The 25,377-nt window shown below is 50.8% G+C and overlaps 1 protein-coding gene across 2 annotated transcripts in view; it reads left to right on the top strand.

Annotated features, from left to right (window-relative positions):
- Rnft2 (ring finger protein, transmembrane 2) overlaps positions 1-25,377 on the top strand; it is a 54,311-nt gene that overhangs the window by 626 nt on the left and 28,308 nt on the right. The window contains exons 2-7 of one of the 2 annotated variants that reach the window (XM_057765947.1): positions 1,458-1,604; positions 2,070-2,128; positions 6,433-6,902; positions 10,178-10,254; positions 11,535-11,635; positions 17,088-17,241. In XM_057765947.1, coding sequence (XP_057621930.1) covers positions 1,581-1,604; positions 2,070-2,128; positions 6,433-6,902; positions 10,178-10,254; positions 11,535-11,635; positions 17,088-17,241 — 885 coding nt within the window. In that variant the 5' untranslated portion in view covers positions 1,458-1,580. The remainder of the gene's footprint in view (positions 1-1,457; positions 1,605-2,069; positions 2,129-6,432; positions 6,903-10,177; positions 10,255-11,534; positions 11,636-17,087; positions 17,242-25,377) is intronic. The other variant, XM_057765948.1, reaches the window with a different exon arrangement.

Raw genomic sequence — 25,377 nt, 5'->3', positions numbered from 1 at the left:
CGACTTAGCTGGTGGCATGCTAGGTTGGTGGTCTTGGAAGGCTGTGCAGAAGTAAGAAGCCCTGCAACGGCCAGTTGTGTTGGCCTGGGCTAACAGACAGTTTGTAAGGGGGAAATACTCCAGGAAGCTGAACCTGTTCGTGGGAGCATATCCTTTATTTCTTTAAAGATGTTTTTATTTTTTAATTATGTGTGAGTGTGGGTTTGTGCATGTGAGTGCAAGTGCCTTCCACGGCCAGTAGAGGGGGCTGAATCACCTGCAGCTATAGTTACAGGTAGTTGTGAGCTGCCCATGTGGGTACTGGAACTGGACTCTGCAGAAGCAGTTTACACACTCTCCAGGCCCTGTCCCCTTGTTTCTTGATCTTTTATTGGTGTGGGAGGTGGGACAAGGTGCAGGGATCTAAGAAAACTGTGTCTGGGAAACCCAATGTATTTGCACAAGTACTTGATCACCCTTCATCTCTGCAATGCTGAGGTAGAGGGCAAACCAGACACTGGTCTCTTCATGGCTCATGTAAATGAACATCCATGTAAATGGTAAGGGCTGTGAAGACAGCAGCCAGACCCCACAGGAACCGGGGGAGAAAAGAAGGCCTCCAGAAGGAGGTGCCATTTGTATCAGAGAAGTCAGCTGTGTAACCCTCAGCTGGAAAAGCATCCCGGGGGAGGAATAGCAAGTGTGAAGACCTGGAGCTGGGGAAAGGCTAACGTGAGAGTGTCTAGGTACGACTCACGGAGCTGAGGTTGTAAGCAGTGATGATGTTTTGGGCACAACCTGGAGGCTTCTGGCAAATCTGGTTTTACTAGGAAGCCAGTGGAAGTTCGAAAATTGTTTTCTGTATTCCCCAATCAGGATTCATGATTTTCTCTCTTTTTCTTCCTGCCGGTGTGGGGGGAGGGCACGCACGCATGAACGTGAGTGTGTGTGCGCGTGCATGCGTACATATGCGGGGGTGTTTGGATGCTCACATGCAGGATTGCACATGGGTGTGGATGTGCATACGCGTGTGTGCCAGTCAGAGGTCACCCTCGGTATCATTCCTTGGGAATCAACTATTTTATTTTTGAGATAGGAATTCTCACTGGGACCTAGGGCTCATCATCTAGAAAGACTGGGCCAGGGTGTCCCAGGAATCCTCTGGTTTCAGCCTCTCCAGTGCTAGGATTACATGGCACAGTACCATGCCCGGCTACGTACAGAGGTCCTCCTGCCTCTGTGCAAGCACTTTATCAACAGCACTATGGCCTCAACCCCAGGAGTTATAGTTTGCTAATAAGCCAAATCTATTGAAGCCATAACCAGCCGTAAGTGCCTCAGAGGGGGGTAGCTAAGAGGCTACGGAACTACGGGGCAAATGGGATCACCTGTTATAGTTACCAGGTGCATCCTTTCGTTTATTGCATGGCAGAAGTTGTCCCATGACCTGTTCACCCAAGTGCTTTGTGCCACCCAAGGGCTGATGTGTTGGAGGAAGAGGAAGGAAAAAAGGCCTCCTGTCTCTGGGATGCGGTAGCCACATTACAGCAGGAGCCCTGAACGTCCACGGCCCATTTCGTCAACATGGAGGCCTGAAGTCCATGTGGCTCCTTGCGGTGCACCAGGTGCTGTGTCTCCACGGGAAGTCGCGCCCTCATTTGCCAAATGTGTGAGAGGGAAGGAGGCTTTCAGTCTGACCGTGCCATTCCCTCCCATGGGACAGATGGGGAGCGGAAGGCCACAGAGAGGTTTCTGATCTGCCTGAGGTCACACAGCAAGTTAAAGGGCAGCGCTGTCTGCTTCTCACTGCAGCCCATCTAGCACCTGTCCGCAGTCACATGAGCTATTTTCTTCTTTTACATAGAGCCATCTCCACCTGTGGCTCTCAGGACCTCCCTGTGAGATGGGGTAACACCTCTCTCCTGTGGGATACTCGGGTTGCATGGCATAAACGACAGAAGTCTGGTTTGGAAGTTGTCAGAGAGCCCTAGCCATGTAACATAGGAGGGATGCTTGTTTATAGTTACCATGGCAACAGGCAAGGGTTTTGTCCCGGGATGTGACTCACACACACACGTGTTGATTTTCAGGTTCTAAGGAAAATGCAGAGGCGCCACAGTAGCAACACTGACAATATTCCACCTGAAAGGTAAGAATCCTCTTCCCCCAATTCCCCAATATATGGGGACCCTACACTCTGGATGGTAAAATGAATTGAAAAATACCCGCTTCTCAATATCAGTTGTTGGCGATATAAAACAGACCCAATGGAAAATTGCTTTGCGGCGTATTTGACAGCTTTGTGTTCCTCTAAGAGCACACTTGAGGCGTGTGACTTCATAAAGAGAAAGGGTTTTTGTAGCTCACAGTCTTGGAGGATGAGAGCAAATGGCAAGGCTGCCTCAGTGGCCACCTATGACCTCATCACCTCAGGTCATGGATGGCCGTGGTGGCTGGCTGCATGTATGGGCGGGAGTGATTTGCTTCTCAAACATGGCAGAGAGGAGCAGGTGGACTCCTTGGAGGAGAAAGTGCTTGTCCAGCAAGCGGTGGACCAGTGTTTATGTTCCTAGAACCCATGTAAAGACAGGCCGGCTTAGCAGTCACCTGGAATCCCTGTACCCGGGAGGCAGAGACAGTAAATCTCCAGGCACCTTATCTGACTAGACTGGTGGGGGTCGGCTTGCTCCAGGTTCAGCGGGAGATGCTGCCTGCAGAAATAAATACAGTGGAGAGCTATGCTCTGCTCAGACTGTGCTCCTCCCCATGCGGTGTGCACCCTCAAGGACCTGAAGACTACCACTAGGTTCCACCTCGTAAAGGCCCACAGCACCCCCTAATAGCACACCCCGTGACCCTCAGGGGACCTTCTCTTTAGAGCACAGCAGCCTTGCAGCAGAGACTGACAGAGCAGCTGCTGTTGTCTTAGGACAGTTCCCAAACCCTGTAGGAGAGATCCACAAGGATCCATGAGACTCCTGCCGGGCTTTCCTTCAGAGACGCCTGACCTCCGCCAGCTGCTACTGCACACTGCACGGAGTCCATCCTGCCTCTTGCCGCACAGGCATCTATCTTTCAGCTGGGAAGTCCAGGGTGAGGGATCTGACAGACCTGTGCCTGCTAAGAGCTGCCTCCTCTTTCCTAGAAGGCTGTGTGTGAACCATTGAGTTTATTGAGGTCACTTTCTGGGGACCTTGAGTGATTCAAAGGAAGTTGCATCACCAAAAAGCCCATCCCAGCAGGGCTGCAACGCTGGAGTTTTCCCTTCAGGGGACCTTCCAGCGCCCACATATATATACAACCAGCTCCCCTGGAACCACGCATAGCTGTGGGGGCACTGGAAGCAGGGGAGTGGTTTCTGCTTTTCCTTCTGTGAGGCCCAATCTTGTGCGGATTGGGTGCAGCGGTCCTGATTTCAGGAAGGAACAGCCACACCTTTATCCAGTCTTGGGCATTTTCATCGGCACAGATAGTGGACAGATACAACAGCTGTAGTGCGTTGGCAGGAAGCAACACCTCCAGGTCTGTGTTTCTCCAGCCGTAGAAAGGTGGTAAATGCCAGCATTACTGAGGATGAAGGAATGTGTCTTTTTCCTGGACACGAGGAGCATCTTTCTTACAGTTAGTTAGCATGCCTGATCGGATCTTCTGAGCTGAGGACAACTTTTCTTTCAAGTAAACCCAGCCATCTTTGGGGACAGAAATCGTGGCAGAAAAACTACTGTCCACGATGCATTGAGGGCATATGCTTTGCCTCCATTAGAGCAGCCTGAAGACGAGAGATGGATTTCAGAGAGGGCAAGTCCATTAGCTAAAGTCACACAGCCAGGAAATGGCAGGACTAAGATATGACCTTTGGTCCATTTGTTCCAATCAAAATTTGCACTTTAACTTTTAATTACATTTCACATTTATTTGGGCAGGTGCCTGTGTCATGGCAGGCGGGTAGGTCAGCTTGTGGGAGTCCGTTCTCTCTTTGCACCATTTGAGTCCCAGGTATCAGACTCAGGTTGGTAGCATTGTCAGTAGACACCTTCACCTCTGAACCCATCTTATTGGCCCCTTTTAGATGTCATATTTTACCTTCTTTGACCCAGGCGGATCCATTCCCCTGGGCTCTCTGAGCCGTTGCCCTTAAGTGGTTAAGTTGGAAGTGCAGCTCCAACCCCTCAAGGAATATTCTTTCCCGTTTTGGCTACAGTCCCAGCTGGATACAGGAGAAGGGCTGAGGGGAGGGAGGCCAACTAAAAAAAAGCCCTTGGTGGGTTGAGCGTTCCAGAGTTGTGCTGAAGTTCCCTGGGGCCTCAGGAGCTCAGGTGAGCTCAGGGGTTGGGGGAGGCTTTCCAGCATCCCTTGGGATAGTAGGGTCACCCTCACAGGCCTGGGCACCTGACAGAATGTGTGCTTTCTGAGCCAAGCTCTTGAAATGCAGAGAGAGCTCAGTTCCTTCGAGACACATAGCCATGGTGCCTGTTGTTGTTGCTGTTTCTGTCATCAGTATTTTTATCCAGAGCCCAAGGGAGGAGGACCACACAGTTCCCAGGCCTTGGAGCCACCAGGGAGGGGGCCCGGTGGGGAGAGTGATGAGGTAGCCATCTTCAAGCTGTGCCAGGTTTAGGATGATGTACCATGAAGTCCAGTTTGTGAAGGAAACAGCTCTGAGACTTCTCCAGACCAAACTGTCCCTTGCTGTGTGCCTCAGTATCCTGTATAACATTAATAGGTTTTTCAGGGATAAAAACAATTCTGGGATCAAATGAGTTTTGTAAATACCAGGCTCAAGCAAATGCTTTAAACATTTTTTTTTTCCTTCTGGAGACACAGGATTTCTTTATGTAACCTTGACTGTTCTGGAACTAGCTCTGACTCTCTGACTCATTCCTTCAAACTACATTGGTGAAGCATACTCTGTATAAGATGCAGTGTGCTTTCCAGCAAAGGTACAAATGGGACTAAGCATTCAAGTTTGTCCCTGTCACTGCATGCTGGAATCTCCAGCGGATTTGAGAAGTCGAGGTACAGGGCCCACTCCAAAGATCTTGACACATTTGGTCTTTGATGGGTCTAGGCCACCTGCAGTTGTCCTGGGCTCCCCACAGTAAGGACACCACACAACCAAGATGGAGGGTGTTTCTAGGAAAAGGTGGATGATACTGACCACTGAGATCAGTCCTCTGCAGGCAGTCCCAGAGTTAGTGAGAGGTGGCCCCCGCCTTCCCATCAAAGAGGGGATGTGTCTGCTGACAATGATGGAGGTAGAGTGAGGTCACCTAGATGGGGTGAGGCAGGGCTAGGGGACAGCGTAGTGACCATGGCAGCCTCAAGCAGGAGGCCCTTGAGAGGTGAGACATCCAGTGTGAGATTAGAGTGTAGGGTGCTGATCTGGCAGCTTTTGTGGAGAGTGGGGTGCTTGGGTTGTGGGTCAGTGGGCATAGTGCTCGCCTCACTCAGGAAGCCCCATCAATCCCCAGCACTACATAAAACCTGATGTGGTGCTGCACATCGGTAACCCCAGGATCTGGGAGGTGGAGGCAGGAGAACTGGGAGTTCAAAGCCACCCTCAGCTTTATAGCAAGTTTGAGGCCAGCTTAAGATGGATGAGAGCCTGTCTCAAAAATAAACACATAAGTGTAGGTTCTAGAGTTGGTTCACCTGGTACCAAGTTCTTAGTTCTTATCCCTCACCAGCCATTCACCTCTGACCAGTACCTGTGTCTGTGTGTGCCTCCGTTGATTTATCTGTGAAATGGGGATATTGTGTATACCTAATATGGGCTGGGGTAGGAGTTCATGGCTCAGAAACACAGTGGACCCCAAGCCTTACCACTGAGCAACAGTCCCCAGCCTTCTTCCCATTTCCTCAAGGTAGGGTCTCCCTAAGTTAAGGGGTCTACTGTCTTAGCCTCCCAAAAGCCGGGTGGAGCTAGTGCCTCTGGTAACTCACCCAGAGACTTGCTTTCTGAAGTCTCTTCCTGACCCCTCCTCACAGGGACATCTGCCATATTGGATTGGGGTCCTGCCCCTAAATAAGATCACATTCTGGGGTTCAAGGGCTCAGGCTACACCCAGCATTTTGAGGGGAGACACAGTTGGGTCAGTCACATTGTTGGCACTTCGTGCCCACCATCCCATGAGGGTGGTAGTTTTCAGCCTCATTGCTGTTGCAAAAACAGACCACTCCAGGCTAGAAGAGGTTATAAAGGAAGGAGTGTATTTCACTGACAGTTCTGGATGGTAGTGATGCAGCTGGCCATCCGGTTCTTTCTGGTTTACGCACTCTGAACATAAAGATCTCAGGATTTAACACTGGGGGTTATATTTGATGACCTCATCCAGTTCCCATTGTGCAGGCTCCCTTTCCCTCTAGACACCATAGTGGAGTTAAGTCTGCACCTGTATTGTGAGTTTGTGGGCCAGGTCTGATGTGGGCTTTTTCTGCTATCCCATCCTGCAGAAGCCGCAGCCAGGCCCTCAGCCCCGAGGCCAGCGTGGATGAGGGTGGCGTATTTGAGAGCCTGAAGGCAGAGACAGCGTCCCCTCCTGCACTCTTCTCAGGCCTGGCAGGTGGCCTGCCTGCCAACCCCTTCCCAGCAGGTCTGGTGCTGGGCTCCACAGCAGGGGGCGGGGACGTGTTCATCCCAATGCCAGCCACCAGGGATGAGGCCGGTGGCCGCAGCACTGAAGGAAGCAGCTACCACCACCGCCAGCCCCACCACCACTTCCACCACACTGCCCACCGTGGGGGCTCCCTGCTGCAGCATGTGGGTGGCGACCACCGTGGGCACTCGGAAGAAGGGGTCGACGAGCAATCAGGGACTCCAGCACCCGCACTGTCCGAGCTGAAGGCTGTGATCTGCTGGCTGCAGAAGGGACTGCCTTTTATCCTCATTCTGCTGGCCAAACTGTGCTTCCAACACAAGCTGGGTGAGTTCCCGTGGGCCTGCAGCTCCAGGGAAGGGCTGGGCATGCCCAGAGCCAGGATCAGACAGTAGGGGAACCATGATGCACCATGCTTGAATGCATGCATGAAGTTCTGAGTCAGACCTGGGTTCAAATTCCAGCCCAATCTTGAGCTGGTGACCTGGCCTCTCTGAGCCTCAGTTTTCTCCTCTGCCCAGTGGGGTTGAGATAGAACCCTCTTTGGTTGGACTCTCAGTAGACTGGAAAGAGCTGTGTGGCATAACTAAGAACTCAGACTTCAGGGGTCAGGACCACAGCCCCAGCCTGTCCAAGCTGCATGACGCTGGGTATTATTTAGCTCTCTGCCTTGGTTCCACGTGTCTTTCAAATAGGAGTTGAGTACAGACAGCTGTTCTTCTCAAACCCCACTTCTGCATTTGTAGATTTAACCAACTGCACATGGGACATTCAAGGAAGGGCTGGGTGGCTCCAGGAGTGAAGTGCCTGCCCCATAAGCAGGGGGCCTGTGTTCAATCACAGTTCTCATATAAACAGCCAGGTGGTGCACACCTACCACCCCAGCATGGGGGAGGGGTGCAGAGACAGGGAATCCCTGCAGCTCACTGGCCAGGTTCAGTGAGAGACCCTGTCTCCAGAAACTAAGGTGGAGACACCTGATGTCAGCGTGTAACTTCCAGGTGCATGTCCACACATCCACATATGCATGAAGACACAACACTCAGGAAGAAGGGAGTGTCTGTACTGAACATGCCCAGACCATAGTCCATCCATGTTACAGTGTAAGGTGTTTCTGTCGCCGTGTGCTCAGAGATTATTTAACAAAGGAGGTTGTGTGTAGGTTTTATGCAAATACTGTGCCATTTCACCTTCAACTGACACAGCTGCAGATTTGGGTGTCTACAGGGATCTCAGAACACTCCCCACAAATGCTGAAGGGTGATTTACTTCTTGGAATCATGATGAGGCTGTGTTTGAGGTCACATAGGTAACACACGTGGAGGAAGCGCTGCAAGTATGTGGTTATTTCTGTTCATTACCGCCAAACATTCAAATAACCAGAGCCACCGGCACGGCTCAGCAGGTAAAGGCACCTGGCACCAAGCCTAATGACCTGAGTTTAGTCCTCTGGACCCATGTAGAGAACCCACTCCTACAGGTTCTCCTCTGACCATCACACACAGGCACACACATACACACACCCCTGACAGAGCCTGGTGCATCGCAGGTACTCAGTATGACAGTGACTTGTGTAGTACTTAGCCAAGTACCTGGCACATACTCACCATTTCATGGTGGTCTCTGCAGTGTTGACGGTGCCGCTCCGCCCTGCAGTATTATGGCTGTGACTCAGTAGCTTCTTCCCATACATGACAATTTCAAGAGCCAGCAAGGTGACTCAGTGGGTAAAGGTGCTTGCCTTGTAACCCCGGTTTGCTGAGTTCAGTCCCCAGAGCCCATGGTGGAGGAACTCCTGAAGGTTGTCCTGACCACACATGCATGGTCCGTGAGCTCACAGTCAGGTGCTCACACGTGCGTGCTCACGTGAGCTCACAGTCAGGTGCTCACACGTGCGTGCTCACCTGAGCTCACAGTCAGGTGCTCACACGTGCGTGCTCACCTGAGCTCACAGTCAGGTGCTCACACGTGCGTGCTCACCTGAGCTCACAGTCAGGTGCTCACACGTGTGTGCTCACATGAACTCACAGTCAGGTGAGCTCACAATTAAACAACAAAAGAAAATCTCAAGATGAGACCACTTTTGTTTCTTACTTTCCACTGTCTGGAGCTCTAGCCAGCTCTATCACCCCCTCCTTTCTGGAGCCCCAATGTCACTGCCCTGCCCTACTGTTACTAAGCATGGAAGCCAGCATGTCCTCAGGTCTCACCCTGAATCCTGCCAAGCTTGTGTCTAAGGGTTTTTTTGTTTTTGCTTTGTTTTATTTGTTTTTTGTGACAAGGTCTCTTTGTAGCCTTGGCTGTTGTTATAACTGTGTATGTTTGTTGCCCCAGCTCAACTTGAATTTGCAGGGCTCCTCCTGCCTCTGCCTCCCCAGTGCTAGAATTCTAGAATGTACCACAAGCCCGACCTTGCGGCTGTGTGATTCTCGAGTGTTGTTGTTTTTTTCATTATCAGCTCTGTAGCTCAACAGACATCACACTTGGTGTCCCCTGCCTCAGTGTCCTCAGTGCTAAGGTCATAGGTATAACAGACATGCACCACAATGCCCAGCTCCAGTGAACTATGTGGTTGTTTTAAATTTACATTTGTTTGTTTGATGTGTGCATACATGTGCACAAAAATATGTACAATGACACCTGTTGAGTCAGAGGACATTTTTTAGGAGTCAGCTCTGTCCTTCTGCACTGTGGGTTCTGGGAATTTAACTCAGATTGTCAGGCTTGGTACCAAGCACCTTTACCAGCTGAGCCATCTCCAGCCCTGTTTATTGTGTATAAAATTAAAAAAAAGAATGTATAAAAAAGAAGAAAGAAGAGAGAAAAAGGACTAGAGTTAACCGTTCTTACCTGTTTCTAATGAAGAGAAACACTTCTATTCGGTCGATCTGAGAGTCCTCGAGAACACCTAACACTAAAAATCAGTCCTAGGCCAGTCACGTCTTAGCAGGATTTAAAAGTCATTCAAGTCATTCCACAGGAACTAGCCCGCCCGGGCTGCAGACTGCAGACAGTGGTGAGGAAGCCAGTTCAATCCCATTCTTCCTCTGCCTGCCGCCTGCGGCTGAGAGTTTCATCTTCTCCCTTAGCTTTGCTTTGCTTCCCGAGGGCCTCCTGTGTCTGTGTCACTAATCACTCCAGGTTTGTTCTACAGTAGACAGTGTTTCCCACAGTCACTGCTGGAGGTTACCTGTGTGCCTGCCCCTCTGTGAGGTGGCTGCTGTGAACTGTCTGTCTATCCATCTGTCTGCCAGTCACATAGACGAGGGAACTTGGGCTCAGAGAGGGCCAGTAGCTTGCTTGCACTCCCACAGCAGAAGTGACAGAGCTCGACTTTGAACTCTGGTCTGGTCACACCACACAGTGCCCCCCATTCCTCTAAACCCACTCCCCACATGAACGGCTCAGCATTCTTGCCAGTGTGCCTCGCAGCCTAATCCCTGGAAGTTGGTCTTTCTCCCCTCAATTCTTAACTTGTCAACTCCAGGGACATGTTGGATGATTTTTTTTTCCCAGCATTGCTCAGGGTCTCGGGCTAGGCTGCAGAGGTCTGAGTGGCTGGAAGCCAGCATGTCCCTCATGTCACCTTGTGCTTCCTACAGGTATTGCCGTGTGCATCGGGATGGCCAGCACCTTTGCGTATGCAAACTCCACCCTCCGGGAGCAGGTGTCATTGAAGGTGAGTCCCTGTGACTGCCAGAGTGGTTGATTTCCCAGCTAACAGCTCTGCAGACTGGAGATGAGACACAGGCCTGCCTAGGCCCAGGTCAGAGGAGCAAACAAGGTGAAGATGAGGAGCACCTCCCATGGAGAGGGACATGGGGACTGGCCCTGTGTCAATGCAGTGTCATCACCGTGGCGCCTGAGCTTAGCTGTAAAGGACCAAGAGAATGCCTAGATCCATGATGCTTAAGCTCCATGAATAAATACACAGATGACATTATTTCTATACATGCATATTTTGTTTTGAAGTGTGGGGGCGCTGGAGGAGACATAGTCTCACCATGTGGCCTAGAATGACCCTTAACCCTCTGTGTAGTTCAGGCTGGCTTTGAACTTACAATCCTCCTTCCCCAGCATGAGTGCCAGGATTACACACTGTACATGCGTGTTTTCTTTTCTGTGAGCAGGGCCACCATGACCGGCCTTAAGCTTAGAATCTGGCCTCTCCTCCTTCCCCTCCTGCCTTTGTGGGACCTTTCTAATCTAAGCTGGGGGAGCAGGGGATTCCAAGTGGCCAAATGTCACCGACAAGAGTTGTCAGTTAGTTGGTGGTGGTTTCTGGGTATGTGTGTACACATGCATACATGCACGTGTGTGAAGACCAGAGACAGCATCTGTGTACTGGCTTCCCCATTGCTGTCCACCTTATCTCTGGAGACAGGGTCTCTCACTGATTGGATGAGGCTGGTGCCAGTTAGCTCCAGGGGCACTGTTGTGTCTGCCTCCCCAGTGCAGCTCCAGGCAGCACCACGCCTGGCTTCTTCTGAAGGTGCTGGGGAATCAAACTCGAGCTGGTGCAGCCAGCACTTTACTGACCCCACTCCTGGCCCCTGGAGGTGCTTCCTCAGTCATTAACCTTGACTCTTGGAATAATGGGAACCTCGAGATGGGTCTGTCTGCTCGTTCTCTGGAAATGTGCTTCGCAGCAGAGCACAGGATTCTGGGTCAGGTCTCAGGCAGTGTGTGGGGGGCATTTACCGAAACCACAAGGAAGGATCAGTGGGAAAGCTATGACATCATCTGTTCCAGCAAAGCAGCCACCCTGGGCCAGGAAGAGACTGACTTTGGAGGGTCTAGGACTCTGCTTCCCAGCAACCTTCCCCTCACCATCAGCCCTGCTTCCTTCAAAGCTTTGAGACAGCTAAGTTTCCACTCATCCCAGAACATTCTAGAAAGTTCTGCTGCATGCACCATTGGCTTCCCCACATCCTCACAGTTCCTTTACTTTGTATGTAGGAGAAGAGGTCGGTCCTGGTCATCTTGTGGATTCTGGTCTTCCTGGCAGGGAACACACTGTATGTCCTCTACACCTTCAGCTCCCAACAGCTCTACAGCAGGTGAGCGGGCCATCGCCGGGCTTGGGGTGCACAGTTGAACGCTGTAAGTGAGCAAAAACACCAGCCTCAGGCCTTTATTAAACTCAGATTCACCTAGGACACCAGTGGATATGCAACTTTACATTTTCCAACAGTCACCTGAAGGCAAAGAGTAAGACCATGTGGAATTAATTTAGGTAATAATCTTATTGAACTATCAACTTTCCACAGTTGTGGGTTCTGCCCCTGTGGAGCAGTAGCTACATATACAGAATACTCAGGAAACAGTTAAGTCTGGACTGAATGCCTGCAGGCTCTGTCCAGGCTGCTAAACCCTGAATCACACAACTGGACAAATGTTTACTGGCATTTACATAGCATTGGGTATTAAAAGTCCTCTGAAATCCGGCTGGTGAAGGTGTGTGAGATAATTTGAAAATTATAGGCAAGTATCCTTAGATTTAGGCATCTTTGGGGCTCCCTGGAACAAATCCTTCACAGTCACCTAGTGATGACTGTGTATCCAGAATATTGCTTTGATGCACAAGGAAGCAGAGGCAGGAGGATTTCAAGTTGGAAACCTTGTCTCAAAGAAGGAGAGAGGGAGGTAGGAAGGGAAGGGGAGGAGAAAGGAGGGGAGGTAGTCGGCAGGCCTGGGGGAGAGGAAGCCATGGCTTATTGTTTAATTGGTTCTGGTGTTTTGTGAGAGGAGACATTGATGCTGGTAAGAACAGTTCACAGTGTGAATGTGGACGCGAAGCCACACACAGTGTGAACGTGGACGTGAAGCCACACACAGTATGAACGTGGACGTGAAGCCACACACAGTGTGAACGTGCACGTGAAGCCACACACAGTGTGAACGTGCACGTGAAGCCACACACAGTGTGAACGTGCACGTGAAGCCACACACAGTGTGAACGTGCACGTGAAGCCACACACAGTGTGAACGTGGACGTGAAGCCACACACAGTGTGAACGTGCACGTGAAGCCACACACAGTGTGAACGTGCACGTGAAGCCACACACAGTGTGAATGTGGACGTGAAGCCACACACAGTGTGAACGTGGCCGTGAAGCCACACACATAAATGACCAAGGAAGCAGACTGCCCATTGCTTGGGTTTTACCACAGGTTGGAAAAATCACACATGTCCCAGCATCCCTTCCTGAGGGGTGGGTGTTTTAACAGCAACCGTTAAGGAGAAAGCGTGGTGCTGTGGGCGGAGTGAACATGGCTTCATTGTAGGAAAGGGGAAATCTTAGGAGAAGCTCACCAGAATGTTCTCACTACGGGGTGACAGAAGGGTTCCTGGGGGTGGGGGTGGGCTCTGGACAGGGTGTGAACTCAAGGTGGGATCTTGAATTATCATGGTCCCCCTTGCTGTGAAAATGTGCCTGGCAGGTGGGGGAAGAGAGAAGCTGGGGGCAGTGCTTCAGAGTAGTCTTGATAGTCTAAGCACCCACACTGTCACTCACTGCGCTGGTCCTGTGCTCCCTGGTCCTGAATGCTGAGGTCCTGCTGAAGGGCAGAGGAGGTGGAGTTTCCCGGCAGCTGGGACCAGTTTCCCACTCATGCTATTTTGTAGGCATCATCGTGTTCTTGGATGCAGACTCAGTGCCTCCATCAGACGGAGCCCGAGTCAAACTGTCAACACAGGGGACTAGCAGAGAGGGTGGCAGATGAGGGCACAGATCCAGCTGTATACGAGTGGTTTCCACAGCCACTGTTGTTACTCGTGCTGTTACAGTGGAAAGAGGCCTCACAAAGCCTGCTGTTTCCTGGAACTGTAATGAAGTACTTGAAGCTGGGCACTTTGTTTTGTGTGATGGACGGATCTCATGTAGTCAAGCTCAAGATGTCGTTGGCAATGACCTTTAACTCCCAGCCTGGCCTACATAGCAGGACATTCAAAAAATAAAAATAGGGGCTTGTGATCTGGCTCAGTGGTTAGAGCTTCCTGCTCCTGTAGAGGACCCAGGCTCAGTCCCTAGCATGCACAGCAGGCAGATTGCAACACTGGTTCCTACAGACCCTATGCTCTGTGGCCTCTGTGAGCACCTGCATGCAGGGATTGCACATAAACTCATGCAGGGGCACACTTCCATACACATAAACAAACAAATATTTTTTTAAAAAATAGTAAAAAAAAATACTAATATCCACCTTCCTCCCCCTAATATTTTATATGCATTCACTGCTGTTCTTGATGGCACCTAAAAGACAGACTTGTAATAAAGTAACAGTAAGCGCATTACTGAGCAAAGACAACTTCAGAGATGAGTGAACATGGGGCTTGGCCGTGGGGACACACATGTATTGCTGTCCCACCTGCCGTCACTGCCGCCACCACTGCCGCCACCACCACTACCAAGCAAAGAAGAAAAGTCATCCAGACAGAGGGTTGCACATACCCGTCATCCCCTCACTAGGGTGGCTGGAGCTGAACGGTAGGATGGAGAATTCAAGGCCAGCCTGAGCCACGTAGGAAGACTGTGTCTCAGCAGCAAGGTCTACCTGAGGTGGATGGAGATCAGCCAGTGAGGTTGAGGTCCCCAGAAAAGGATGAGAGCAGATCCTGGGAGTGAGGCCAGTGCCTCAGACTTGTCCGTGGAGGCTAGGGATGGCCGCCACAGCTGGACCGAGAAGTCCCACAGAGGCAGGGCTGTGATGGAAGGTGCTGAAGTCAGCAGGAGGCGCCACCAGCATGGACTCTCAGGATACTAGAGTACGGGTCTTACTCCATGCCCCTCTCTGCCCTGTTAGATTTGCCGGGCATTTAGAAAACATCTCTCTGTGTGTACTGTGAGTTTCCCAGTAATGGAGGAGGCAGGTAGGAGCCTTGCTGGCCTCTTGCCCAGAACCTCAAATCCAGCAAGAAGAGAGGAGAGAAGCCAGTGCCCACCAGCCTGACTCTGATCCTAGAGCTGTATTTTAGCTGAAGCAGCATGAGCAGGTGACTCCACCTCTCTATGCCGAGGTGCCCTTAGCTTGGACCAGGATAAGCTTTGTACCTGCTCATCCTTCCTAGGACCTTTGGGAAGGTGAAATGAACAAAGTAAATAGATCAGGGTTGGAATGGCAGAGGAGCCAAGATGTCTTTACTACTGTTGAAATTATGAACGGGACGCTGGAGAGCAGAGCCGAAGTGTGGGCCATGGACCGGGACCTGTTTGGAAGTTGTGTGCCTGCAGTGAGATAAGTATAGCAGCTGAGCATGAGATTCCAAATGCAGGGTCCTAGACAGCGCGCTGGATTTGCAGCATGCTCAACATGGGTTTGCTTACAGGACCACATACAGGCAAATGAAATTGTGACCTGCCTGGCACAGACAGGTGCACTGGACCTACATCGTGTCTGGACATGCACAGGGGCCACAAGTTTGCACAGTGAGTAGCTGTAGTGTGCAGCGTGAATTGATGGACAGCATTCCTCACAGCCAGGTTGCCCGGCTGCATCCACCTCTGTCCCTTGCTGTCTACTTTTCAGGCGACCTATGCAGATCTTTTATCTGCTGAACCTGGGATCTTAGGACCTGAAATAATGAGGCAGACTACAGTCTAATACAGTCTAATGCTGCAGACAGCCTTACTCCAGTTTCATTGTACCTTACACACACTAATGTAACAAAGAAGACGATGATCCAAGGAAGGTTGTTTGAGTTCAGAAAAGCATGTAAGCAAACACCAGTAAACACTTACTAAATAGTAACAGAGCAGCCCTTTCCCAGAACTTTCTCAGGACACACCAATTTAAATACAATCTGCTGGCACATAGATTCAGCCAATGGCCTTTGAGGTGCTGGACCAGGTTGGACATGGCCTTGGGTACCCAAAAAACATTTGAGCTCGCTCGCTCACTCTCTCTTGGCTGCTGGATTCGGTTCCTGTTCCCCACTCGCACAGAGGACTGTGATCTGTGAGTCTGCCCCCTAAATAAAGAACCCTCCGTTATACCCAATTCTGAGCTAGTGGGGGACTACTCCATTCGTGTTCACCTGCAGCACATAGTATAGATTGTATCTGGGAAAGCAGGGAAGCAAGGCAGAGGGCCGTATCCGGACTCAGGGTACACTGAGGACAGCACTCCGCTTATCCTTTCGCCAGATGGGATTCTATAGCTATGCTCTGACATCCAACAGGAATAAACTTGTCTTATAAATTAAATGTAAACCTTTGTCGCAAGAGGCGTAAAATCACATCTAAGAATAACCCAGGAGACAAAATGCACCTGAGGTAAAAGCCTTTTTTCCTGGAGCCTTTCTCACAGTTCCTCGTGGTCATCATTTTGACTGTATTCTGACAACTTGACCATGTGCCTCTGTTTCCTTATCTGAAAAATGGGATAGATGACAGTACAGGCCTCAGGGTTCTGTTGCCCCCCCCCCATCACCACTGTATGGCAGGGTCTTCTGTAGTACATCTGTGATCATCCAGGTCTGGCATCTAAGCTAGGGAAGAGGGAGCGAGCCCTGATTTGCTGATGACACTGAGTTAATTTGACCAGCCTAGATATGAATGCAGGTCTGGTCCTGAATGCCCTTGTAGAGTTATCCTGTGGTTGAGCTTCAGTCCAGTGTGAGTGGAGCTAAGCCATGCTCCCTGCAGAGCCCCTTATGGTGGGAGGTTAATGAGACCCATGAAGTAAGGACCTTAGCACAGAGCACAAGGCTTTCCCCGCCATGCCTCCTCTTGCCCATCCTTTCTACGAAGACTATCTTGGATACATAAAACTAAAGGGGAGGACTGGAGAGATGGCTCAGTGGTTAAGAGCATTGACTGTTGTTCCAGAGGACCTGAGTTCAATTCCCAGCAACCACATGGTGGCTCACAACCATCTGTAATGAGATCTGGCCCCCTCTTCTGGCCTGTAGGCATACATGGAGGCAGAATGTTGTATACATAATAAATAGATAAAATTTCTTTAAAAAAAAAAAACTACAGGGGAGGGTGACAGGATGGGGGAGTAGCCATCAGTAGGCAAACACAAGGACCCGTGTTTGATTTCCAGAGCCCTGAGGAGGTGGAGGAAGGGGCACTGACTGCCCTGGGGCTCACCAGCTAGCCAGCCTAGCCTGATTGCTGAGTTCCAGGTCAGCGAGTGATCCTGTGTCAACAAAAAGGAAAAAAGAAACAGTGGATGGCTTCTGAGGAACACCTGAAGTTGACCTCTGACATCCACATACATACAGGCGCTGATCTGCACAGGCATGCACCTAAACACACAAGAATACATATAACAAAATGCAAATGGAGGAGACCTGTATGATGGTCCAAGTCAATAATGTCATTTAATCCTCCAGGGAATTCAGGCTCAGGTCACACAGCAGGTCAGTGGTGGAGAAGCAGCCGCAGAGGTGGGATGCCAAGGCTGGTGTGCTTTCCTTGGTGATATTCCCAAGGTCCCCTCCTGAGGGAAAGCTGATAGGATCAGGGTCTAAACGAGTGACTTATTCTCTGAATGCACCCCCAGCCTCATATTTCTGAAGCCCAACCTGGAGACCCTCGACTTCTTTGACCTGCTCTGGATCGTGGGAATCGCCGACTTCGTGCTGAAGTATATCACCATCGCCCTCAAGTGCCTTGTCGTGGCCCTGCCGAAGATCATCCTGGCTGTTAAGTCCAAGGTAAGCTCTGGCTGCTGCCACCCCGAGGCCCGAGTCACTGCGCAGGCACCTCCCAGAGGAGGAGAGAGCTAAAGCAAAGCAAAGGCAATGCCTGCCCTCCACCCACCATGATGCCCCGGCATCCGCACCCCTCAGTACCTTCTCTTCAAAGCTTTCCTTGACAGTTTTCTTCTGATTTTACCCAAGGGAGGAGCACAAAGCCTGTCCACATTCCTGGGTCCTGCATCTCTCAGAAAAGGGTAATACAGTATTTGACTCTGTACAGTCCACAAACTCGTTCGGTAAATGTGACTGCTTCTCAGAGGGGAATGGCTCTGTGATCAACTAGTAACGCCTGTACTGGGGGGTAGGGATGCTTCTGGATGCAGGGGTCTTGAGGAATGGCCTCAGCTCAGAGGACCATCACTCTCACTACCTCCGAGGAGAGCGGGTTGAATTGGCCCTCAGTCTTGAGTGACAACTGACCCAACTTACTAGGGGTTACACTTTGAGCAGCTTCTTTCCTTTCCCCACCACGCACTGACTTGGGTGAGCGCAAGACTTTAAGGTTTTCTTGGGTGAGGCCACATCCTTGTCCCCTAAAGCAGGGTCAGGAAGCATAACAGAGAGAGAGGGAAGTAGGGAGAGGAACCACTCGGCACTAAGGAGCCCTGAGCCGCTGCCTTGCCACACTGGCCCAGTTGTAGTAACTATGGCCCTCTGTCTGTCAAATTCATGCAATATTCCTATAGACACCGTGAACTTGACCCCCAAAACTAGCATGGCCAGTGGTTAGACACAAGGACTCCAGCCTCAGGCACATTTATGTCTGGACCTGGCTAGGTTTCTCTGTTTGTGTAGGGTTGGTCGGATAACGAAACCTCTCTGAGCTTCTCACTTGTCTACTGCTGGAAATGGTGCTGACCTCGTAGGAGCGGTTGCTTTTGGAAAAGAGATTGTGCTTTGCCTGGGCCCGGTGCCTGGGAAACTGAATTGTCCTCCATCAGAAATGCTTGGATCACGGTTTTGTTTTTTTGTTTTTCAGTTTTTAGACTATATGCATATTCATAAGGAGGTATGCTGGGAATGTGATCTGGGCATAAACATGGAATTCACCTGTCTCACCCACGCCAGACAATCTTGTTGGCACACCTGCTTTCCCTTGTGGTGTGTCATGGGAGGTCAGGGTGGTGCAGGAATTTCCTACTTGTAAATATCTTCATGTCTGAGCTCAAACAGTTGCAGATTTGGGGGCATTGGGGTGCTCCACCTGCACCAGGTATATGACTTAATCTTCATGACACCTAATCCAGAGGCTTTTCCTTATGTTCAGAGTCCTGGCAAGTGCCTGTTTCTCAGGCTTCGTGTTTACTGCATGGTGGCTTTGTACTCCGAGACTAGAAAAGCCAGGGCTTTGGAAGCTTCCACTTTCCTGTCTCCTCACGGAGGCCATATCCTCAGCCAGGAATAGCTTGCAGCCATCAGCTGCTTGGACAACATAGGCCACTTCCTACAGGAATACAGGCCTCGGCCAGCCGCCTGCAGGCACAGGGCATTCCGCCTTCGGGACTCTTTTCTTGTCCCACAGCCAGGCTTGGAGCACAACAGTGCAGGCTAGGGAGGAACTGAGGCAGAAGCTAGCAGACACGGCTGTCCCCCACCTCAGTGGAGCACCCATCACTGCTGGAGCCTCCTGGCTCTACAGTTTACAGGGTCAGCCTGGAAGGCGGGAGAGGCAGACTCCCTACTGGAGCTCTCAACTGATGCTGAATGACCCTGAGGACAGACTGTCAAGTAGAGGTCATTTTCCCTGCCCATCCTGGTGACTATTGTCAATCACCTGTAGGGCAGTTGGCATTTGCTGCTTGTGAACTTGATCTCGTCATGACTCTCACCCCTTCTCACATCTTTGGTGACGGTGGTGCAGGAGGGTTTGGTGACTGTGGTACAAAGGATTTGGTGACGGTGGTACAGGGGGGTTTGGTGACGGTGGTACAGGGGGGTTTGGTGACGGTGGTACAGGGGGGTTTGGTGACGGTGGTACGGGGGGGTTGGTGATGGTGGTACAGGGGGGTTTGGTGACGGTGGTACATGGGGTTTGCTGACGGTGGTACAGGAGGGTTTGGTGATGGTGGTACGGGGGGGGGGAGTTGGTGACGGTGATACGGAGGAGTTGGTGACGGTGGTACAGGGGAGGTTGGTGACTTGCCCAGGACTACAGTCAGAAACTGAAGAGAAGTCAGGACTGTTCCTGTGACTTCTGGGTGACTAGAAGTCACCCCCTCCAAGTTATCCCCAAGTCTGAACTCTGTGACTTTCTACTATGGGTGGACATAGACACTGTGCCCACCTGCTTCCGACAGTAGGCAGTGGCAAAATGTGACACCAGAGGCAGGAGGGCCTCCCCGCAGCTCATGGTCAGTCATTTGTGGTGACACACAGTAGTGTCCACTGTCACATGCCTTGTCCTCTTGGACAGTGTCTCCGGCAGGCTGTTTGTTCAAGAACTCTACAGAGAGGCTGCTGGGATGGGCTATGTCAAAGGCACAGGGGACATCTCAGGTAAACAATGGACAAAGCCCTTCTTGGTGGCAATTAGAGTCTCCCAGCATGTTGTTGTCTTCCGTCTCATCAGTCCCCAGGGAGGAGGAGCTCTGACCTCTCATCACACAGACTGAACTAAGTAATGTAGCAAAGACTGTAGACCTTGTCGTGACCACAGGTCAGTCACAGAAGAGGGGGTATGGCTCAGCCCTCCACGAGCAGGGCCCCTCTCAGCTGTCCTTGTGCAGAGGTCTCTTAAGGCAAGGACAGTTAGTTGTCTTAGACCTTTAAAATATTTTATTTGAGGTAAAATTCCCATAAAATTAACCACTAATCATTTCAAAGGGTGTCACTAATTCTGTGACATTTCGTACGGTGACAGTGCAACCAGCACCCCTGTGTAGTTCCAGAATGTTGCCATCACCCCGGAGGGAAGCCTGTATTCATGAAGCAGCCACCCCAGGCTCCCCCCCGCCAGTCCTGGGACTGTCCGTGGATTTGCCCACTCTGTGTACTTCCTTCATGCAGAATCTTGTCCTAGCTGTTAACCAACATTCACGTCTTGAGTTCATCTGCATCATAGCATAGGCTGACACAGCCCACACACTTGGAATCCTAGCCTTCAAGAGGCAGAGGCAGGAGGATCGAAAGCTCAGGGCCAACCGGGAACAGTAAAACCTTACTCAAAAGAAACAAAGCAAAACAACTAAGAGATGGCTCAGTGGGTAATAGGTCCTGGGTTCAAATCCCAGCACCACAGGAGCACCAGGCAGAACTGTAACCCCAACATTGCAGGGCATAGACAGACCTATCCCAAAACAGCGAGTTTCCAGTTCAGTGAGAGACTCTCTCAGGCAGTAAAGGAAGAGAGCGATAGAGGATAACTCCTAAGATCCCTCCTGCCCTCTCTGGCAGAGTACCCCACATATTAGTGCATTACACACACCCTTCACACACATGCACACACGCACAGAGACACACATGTATGCATGCATGCATGTTCACACACACACAAGAAAACACACCACCATCACACAGTAGCATGGCTCAGCCTTCATTTCTTTCCGTGACTGTTTCCCATTCCACACGTTCATTTAGCCATTTGCTCTTTGAAGGACTCGAGCTGCATCCCAACTTCTGACCAGTGTGAGTGATGCTACTTGGAGTCTCTCGCGTGTAGGAATGCAAATATGGTTTTCCTGAGTGAATTTAGTGTCCTAGGTTTGTTTAGTGAGCTCTTCTGAACTAGTTAAGAGTCAGGTTCATGGATACAAAATCCTTGTCCACCCCCAATCCAGGCTAGAGGGTCTTCCCTCCCCTTCAGATGGCACTGTTTGGACCAGGGCGTGGATGTGGGCCCTGACACCCTTTCCCATATCTCTGAGGTGTGGTGACAGTTATTAATGCCTCCCTGGCAGCTGTCCAGCTTCTTCCTTGATGATTATTATTTTATTCGGAGAGATTAATGTGCCGGGTCAGAGCATAATCCGGCCTGTAACAAGTGATGTGAATGGCCTCCCAAGATAAATTGCAGGCTGGGAAAAGGTCCACAGCCTCTCCTTGCCTGTCTGAGAGCTCTGGAGAATCCTCATCAATCCTTGTCTGGGAGGAAGAAAGCCACGGGTGTTCCTCTGCAGCTGGGGTGGGGTGGGTGGGGGGAGACACATCTGTCAGGGACCCCTAATGGCCCTCCGCACAGATGCTCCTGTGCTGGCCTCCATGCCATCCACTGAGAGAGCGGGCTGGTAGAATATTGCAATTATGATATTGGAGGCCTCTGGTATTTGGCCCCGTTTGATGGCCTGACATGAGGCTGAGTGAGACACCTTGCCTGGGGACTTGGGGAGTGTCTTCATTTTCTTCCTTTTCTTAATCATCCCTCTGCTGTGACCAATTCCCAAATTCCCTCATGCCTCCTAGGATGAGAGGATCTGTCAGGAGCCCTCACAGAGGAGCCCCTTCATGAGTCAGGCTCCTTGGGTTAAAAATAGTGGCTCAAATGAGGCAAAGATGGCGGCCACTGGTCCTCACCCTCAGGCCTGGTGTCCTGAGCTGTCATTTGCTTTTATTTATTTGTTTCTTAGAAAGAGTTTCAGTGTGTATCCTGGGCTGGCTTTGAATTCCTGATCCTCCTGCCTCAGCCTCTTGAGTGCTGGCCCTGAGCTGAACCGTCATGTGTCATCAGAAGCCCGTATAATGGGCTGGGGTGTAAGCTGGTAGAGCGCTTGCCCACATCAAATTAATCAATTAGTTAACCACGTGAAATATATACAGCTCATGTATCTTGGGCCTGCCGGATCTGGCTTCTCCTCCACCTTTCTCCTCACCATCCTTCTTCCCTCCCTCCACCTAGACCGGCCCTTCATACTTCCTGTCCCCTCTGTCTGTGGTGGCATCTCCCTGCTGGTCCCGCAGCTGTATCCTTCCCTTGGTGACCCGCCCTGTTAGCATCATGAACTTTCTCCTCCTATGTATCAGACTGCTCTTTCTACATCGATTGTCCGCCTGCCCTGCCCTGCCCTGCCCTGCCCTGCCCTGCCCTGCATCACCTCCACTGAAGTATGAACTTCCATGCCCAGAAACCTTGTGTCTTAGAAGCTTCTGTCCCGAGCACAATGTAGTTGCTGTGAGTTGGGAAGAAGACTCTTGTCAGCGTTGAGTCTGGACCAGCCTCTCCCTCCCCATAGTCCTGTCTGGTTCCAGTTCACTGAGGGTTCGAAGGCATCTGCTTGTAGGGCCATGCTGCAACCAGAAGCTGAAAGCTGAGCAGACGCCTTCCTAGCCATTGTCCACTCACTCGCTCCTCTGCCAACACACCCGGCATGCCATTCTGTGGTTTCTCATTTGTTTGTACTTTGTTTTGTTCTGGTTTTGTATTGCATGTGTTTATGGGAGGGCGCATGCGCCCACAGAGGACACTGCTCTCCTTCCATCGTGTGGGTCCCTGATTGAACTCAGGACGTCAGGCTTAGACGTGAGCCCTTTTACCCACTGAGCCATCTGACCAGCCCTTGTTTCTGGTCCTGAGACAGGGTAGCGCTATGTAGTCAGGCTAGTCTGGGCCTCTCAGTCCTCCCACCTCAGCCTTCTGAGTTCTGTGACCAAGGACATCACTCCTCACACCCATGCCCACCCTGTCCCTAATTAAGAGGCTGAAATAACCTGAATTCACACGACACCATCTCCCCACCCCGCTGCTGTTCTTAGGAATAAACGGATGCCTCTTGACCCAGGATTTAGAGCTGTGCTGGCCCCATGTGGCGGATACAGGTCACGTATGCTCTCTGCTTGTGAAATAGCTGAATCCTAGATGTTCCTCTCTGCCCCAAACACATTAGCTCAGCAGCCACATGCAGCTTGTCCCTGTGCAGCCAACATAGATACAATGTCTCCAGGGCTGAGGCCGGAGCTCAGTGGCAGAGAGCTGGTCCAATGTTTGTGGTACTCTGAGTTCTGTCGCTACCACCATTGCCAAAATTCCTGCTGGACAGTACCGTTCTAGCGCATTCTTAGAATGGGGTTTACTTCAACTTCCCACTAATACGGTAAATGAGTTTGTCATTATGAGATAGTCATGAGCCTATGGGAACAAGTGACATGTTCGGGGGTGTCTAGTTGACAGGGGTGGGCTTATGATGGTTAATATTGATTTTCATCTTGACCGGATCTAAAATCCCCTAAGAGACACATTTGTGGATGTATCCAAGCTCTTTTTCTGGCCTTTTATCCAGCTCCCAAATTAATGACATGGAGACTTAGTAATTCTGAAAGCTTGGTCTTTAGTTTAGGCTTGTCCCACTAGCTCCTATAACTTAACCTGTTTCTATTCTTCTTCGTTTTACCTTTCTTTCATTCTGTATGTCCTGCTTTCCCAATTCCTCCGTTTCTGTCTGGCTGACTGCCACCCTCCCCCCCCCGCCCCACGTCTCCCTCTGTCTCTGTTGTGCCTAGATTCCTCTTTCTCCTACTTACTGTCTCTGCCCAGGAGCCCTGCCCATATCGCCTGCCTAGCTATTGGCTGTTCATCCTCTTATTAGAGCAGTCATGTGCCTTAGGCAGGCAAGGTAAGCAGGTGCAACACATCTTTACATGGTTGAGCTAATATTCTGCAACATAAGCAAACCCAACACATCTTTACATGGTTAAACTAATAGTCTACATCATGTGGGCATGCCTGTGTGGGAGTTTCTAGACTGGGTTAATTACGGTGCGAAGACCTATTCTGAATGTGAGCAGCTCCATCTGTCGGCTGGGGTACTGGACAAAGTGGGAACGGGAGAGAAAAAGAGAGAGCACACTGAGTTCCAGCATTCACCTCTGGCTCCTAACCATGGATACAATGTGGCTAGCACTTCAAGCCCCTGTAGCCATGACTTCCCTGTCACAGTAGACTGCATCTTCGTCTGTGAACTGAAATAAACCTTTCTTCCCTTAAGATAATTCCTCGCAGGTACTGGTCACAGCACCTGTGGAGGTGATCCCTGCATACATGTAGCTGGCAGGGGTCATTCTGCTAGTTTCTCTGATGGAGAACACATCAAAACAGAAAGCTGTCTTCAGAGCTCTGCAGGCTACTTGTCAGATACCACCCAGGTCTTGACTCATCAGAGCTGAACTTCAGTCCTGGCTTCCTTGTTCATTGCTGGCAACCTTAGCTACTCACCTAGTGCTCAGCTTCCTCCTCTTGGTGGGACCATTTATCCCACTGGACACTGAAGACAGAGCCAGGCATCTATGATGCCAGCACAAGACAGCAGAACAGGGCACGCTGCAGCAGGGTGAGCAAGGGCTCTGCCAATCTGACTGCTCCAGGGGACCCACTGATAGGCTGCCCGCTGTCTCCCTAAAAGCCAGGGAGGAGAAAGCCAGTGCCAGCAGCTCTCCAGCCCCACTTAGCAAGGCTGCCCCTGGGTCAGCCCCTACCATGAACAGCCTGAAATGTGTCTCCCGGCATATGGGTGTATTTGCACTTTTAACTTTTTAAATTATATTTCTTTGTTTAATGTGTGTATGTGCATATGCCGAAACACACATGGGGGGTGAAAGGACAACTTTCTCCATGTGGCCCAGGGAATGGAACTCAACACTTCAGAATGTGGCAGAGGGAGCTTGAGGTTACATAATGTAGGCAGTAAGGGAGCAAAGACAGAGTGGGGTCACGTCCCACATCAAGTCTCATCCCGCATTCCTTGTCCAAAACAGCACCTTCAGGTAGGGACTGAGTGTTTAAATACACAGTTGCAAGGTTCAGATATAGCAGGAGGTCACAGGGAGGGTCCTGACCCAGTATGAACATTATTAGTATCTTATGTCAAGAGGAAATAGGATGTCAATGGGTGCAGAGGTGGGAGGCAGACCTCCAAAGGATCCAGCCCTCCAGACACTTGGCCCTCAGATCCCAGCACTGTGAGGAACTGAATTCTGCTGTTGAGCTGGGCATGATGTTGCAGGCCTTTGATCTGGGCACTCAGGAGTCAGAGAAGAGCTCTGAGTTTGAGGCTAGCCTGGTCTATATAGTGAGCTCTTCACCAGCCAGGGCTACATAGTGAGATCCTGTCTCTAAAAAGAAAGTAGTTTCTGGTCTTGAAACCAGCCACTCTGTGAGACCTTGTG

Source organism: Chionomys nivalis, chromosome 3, assembly GCF_950005125.1.
Source record: "Chionomys nivalis chromosome 3, mChiNiv1.1, whole genome shotgun sequence".
In the NCBI taxonomy this organism is placed as follows: domain Eukaryota; kingdom Metazoa; phylum Chordata; class Mammalia; order Rodentia; family Cricetidae; genus Chionomys; species Chionomys nivalis.
This window is presented reverse-complemented; position numbering and strand designations above follow the sequence as displayed.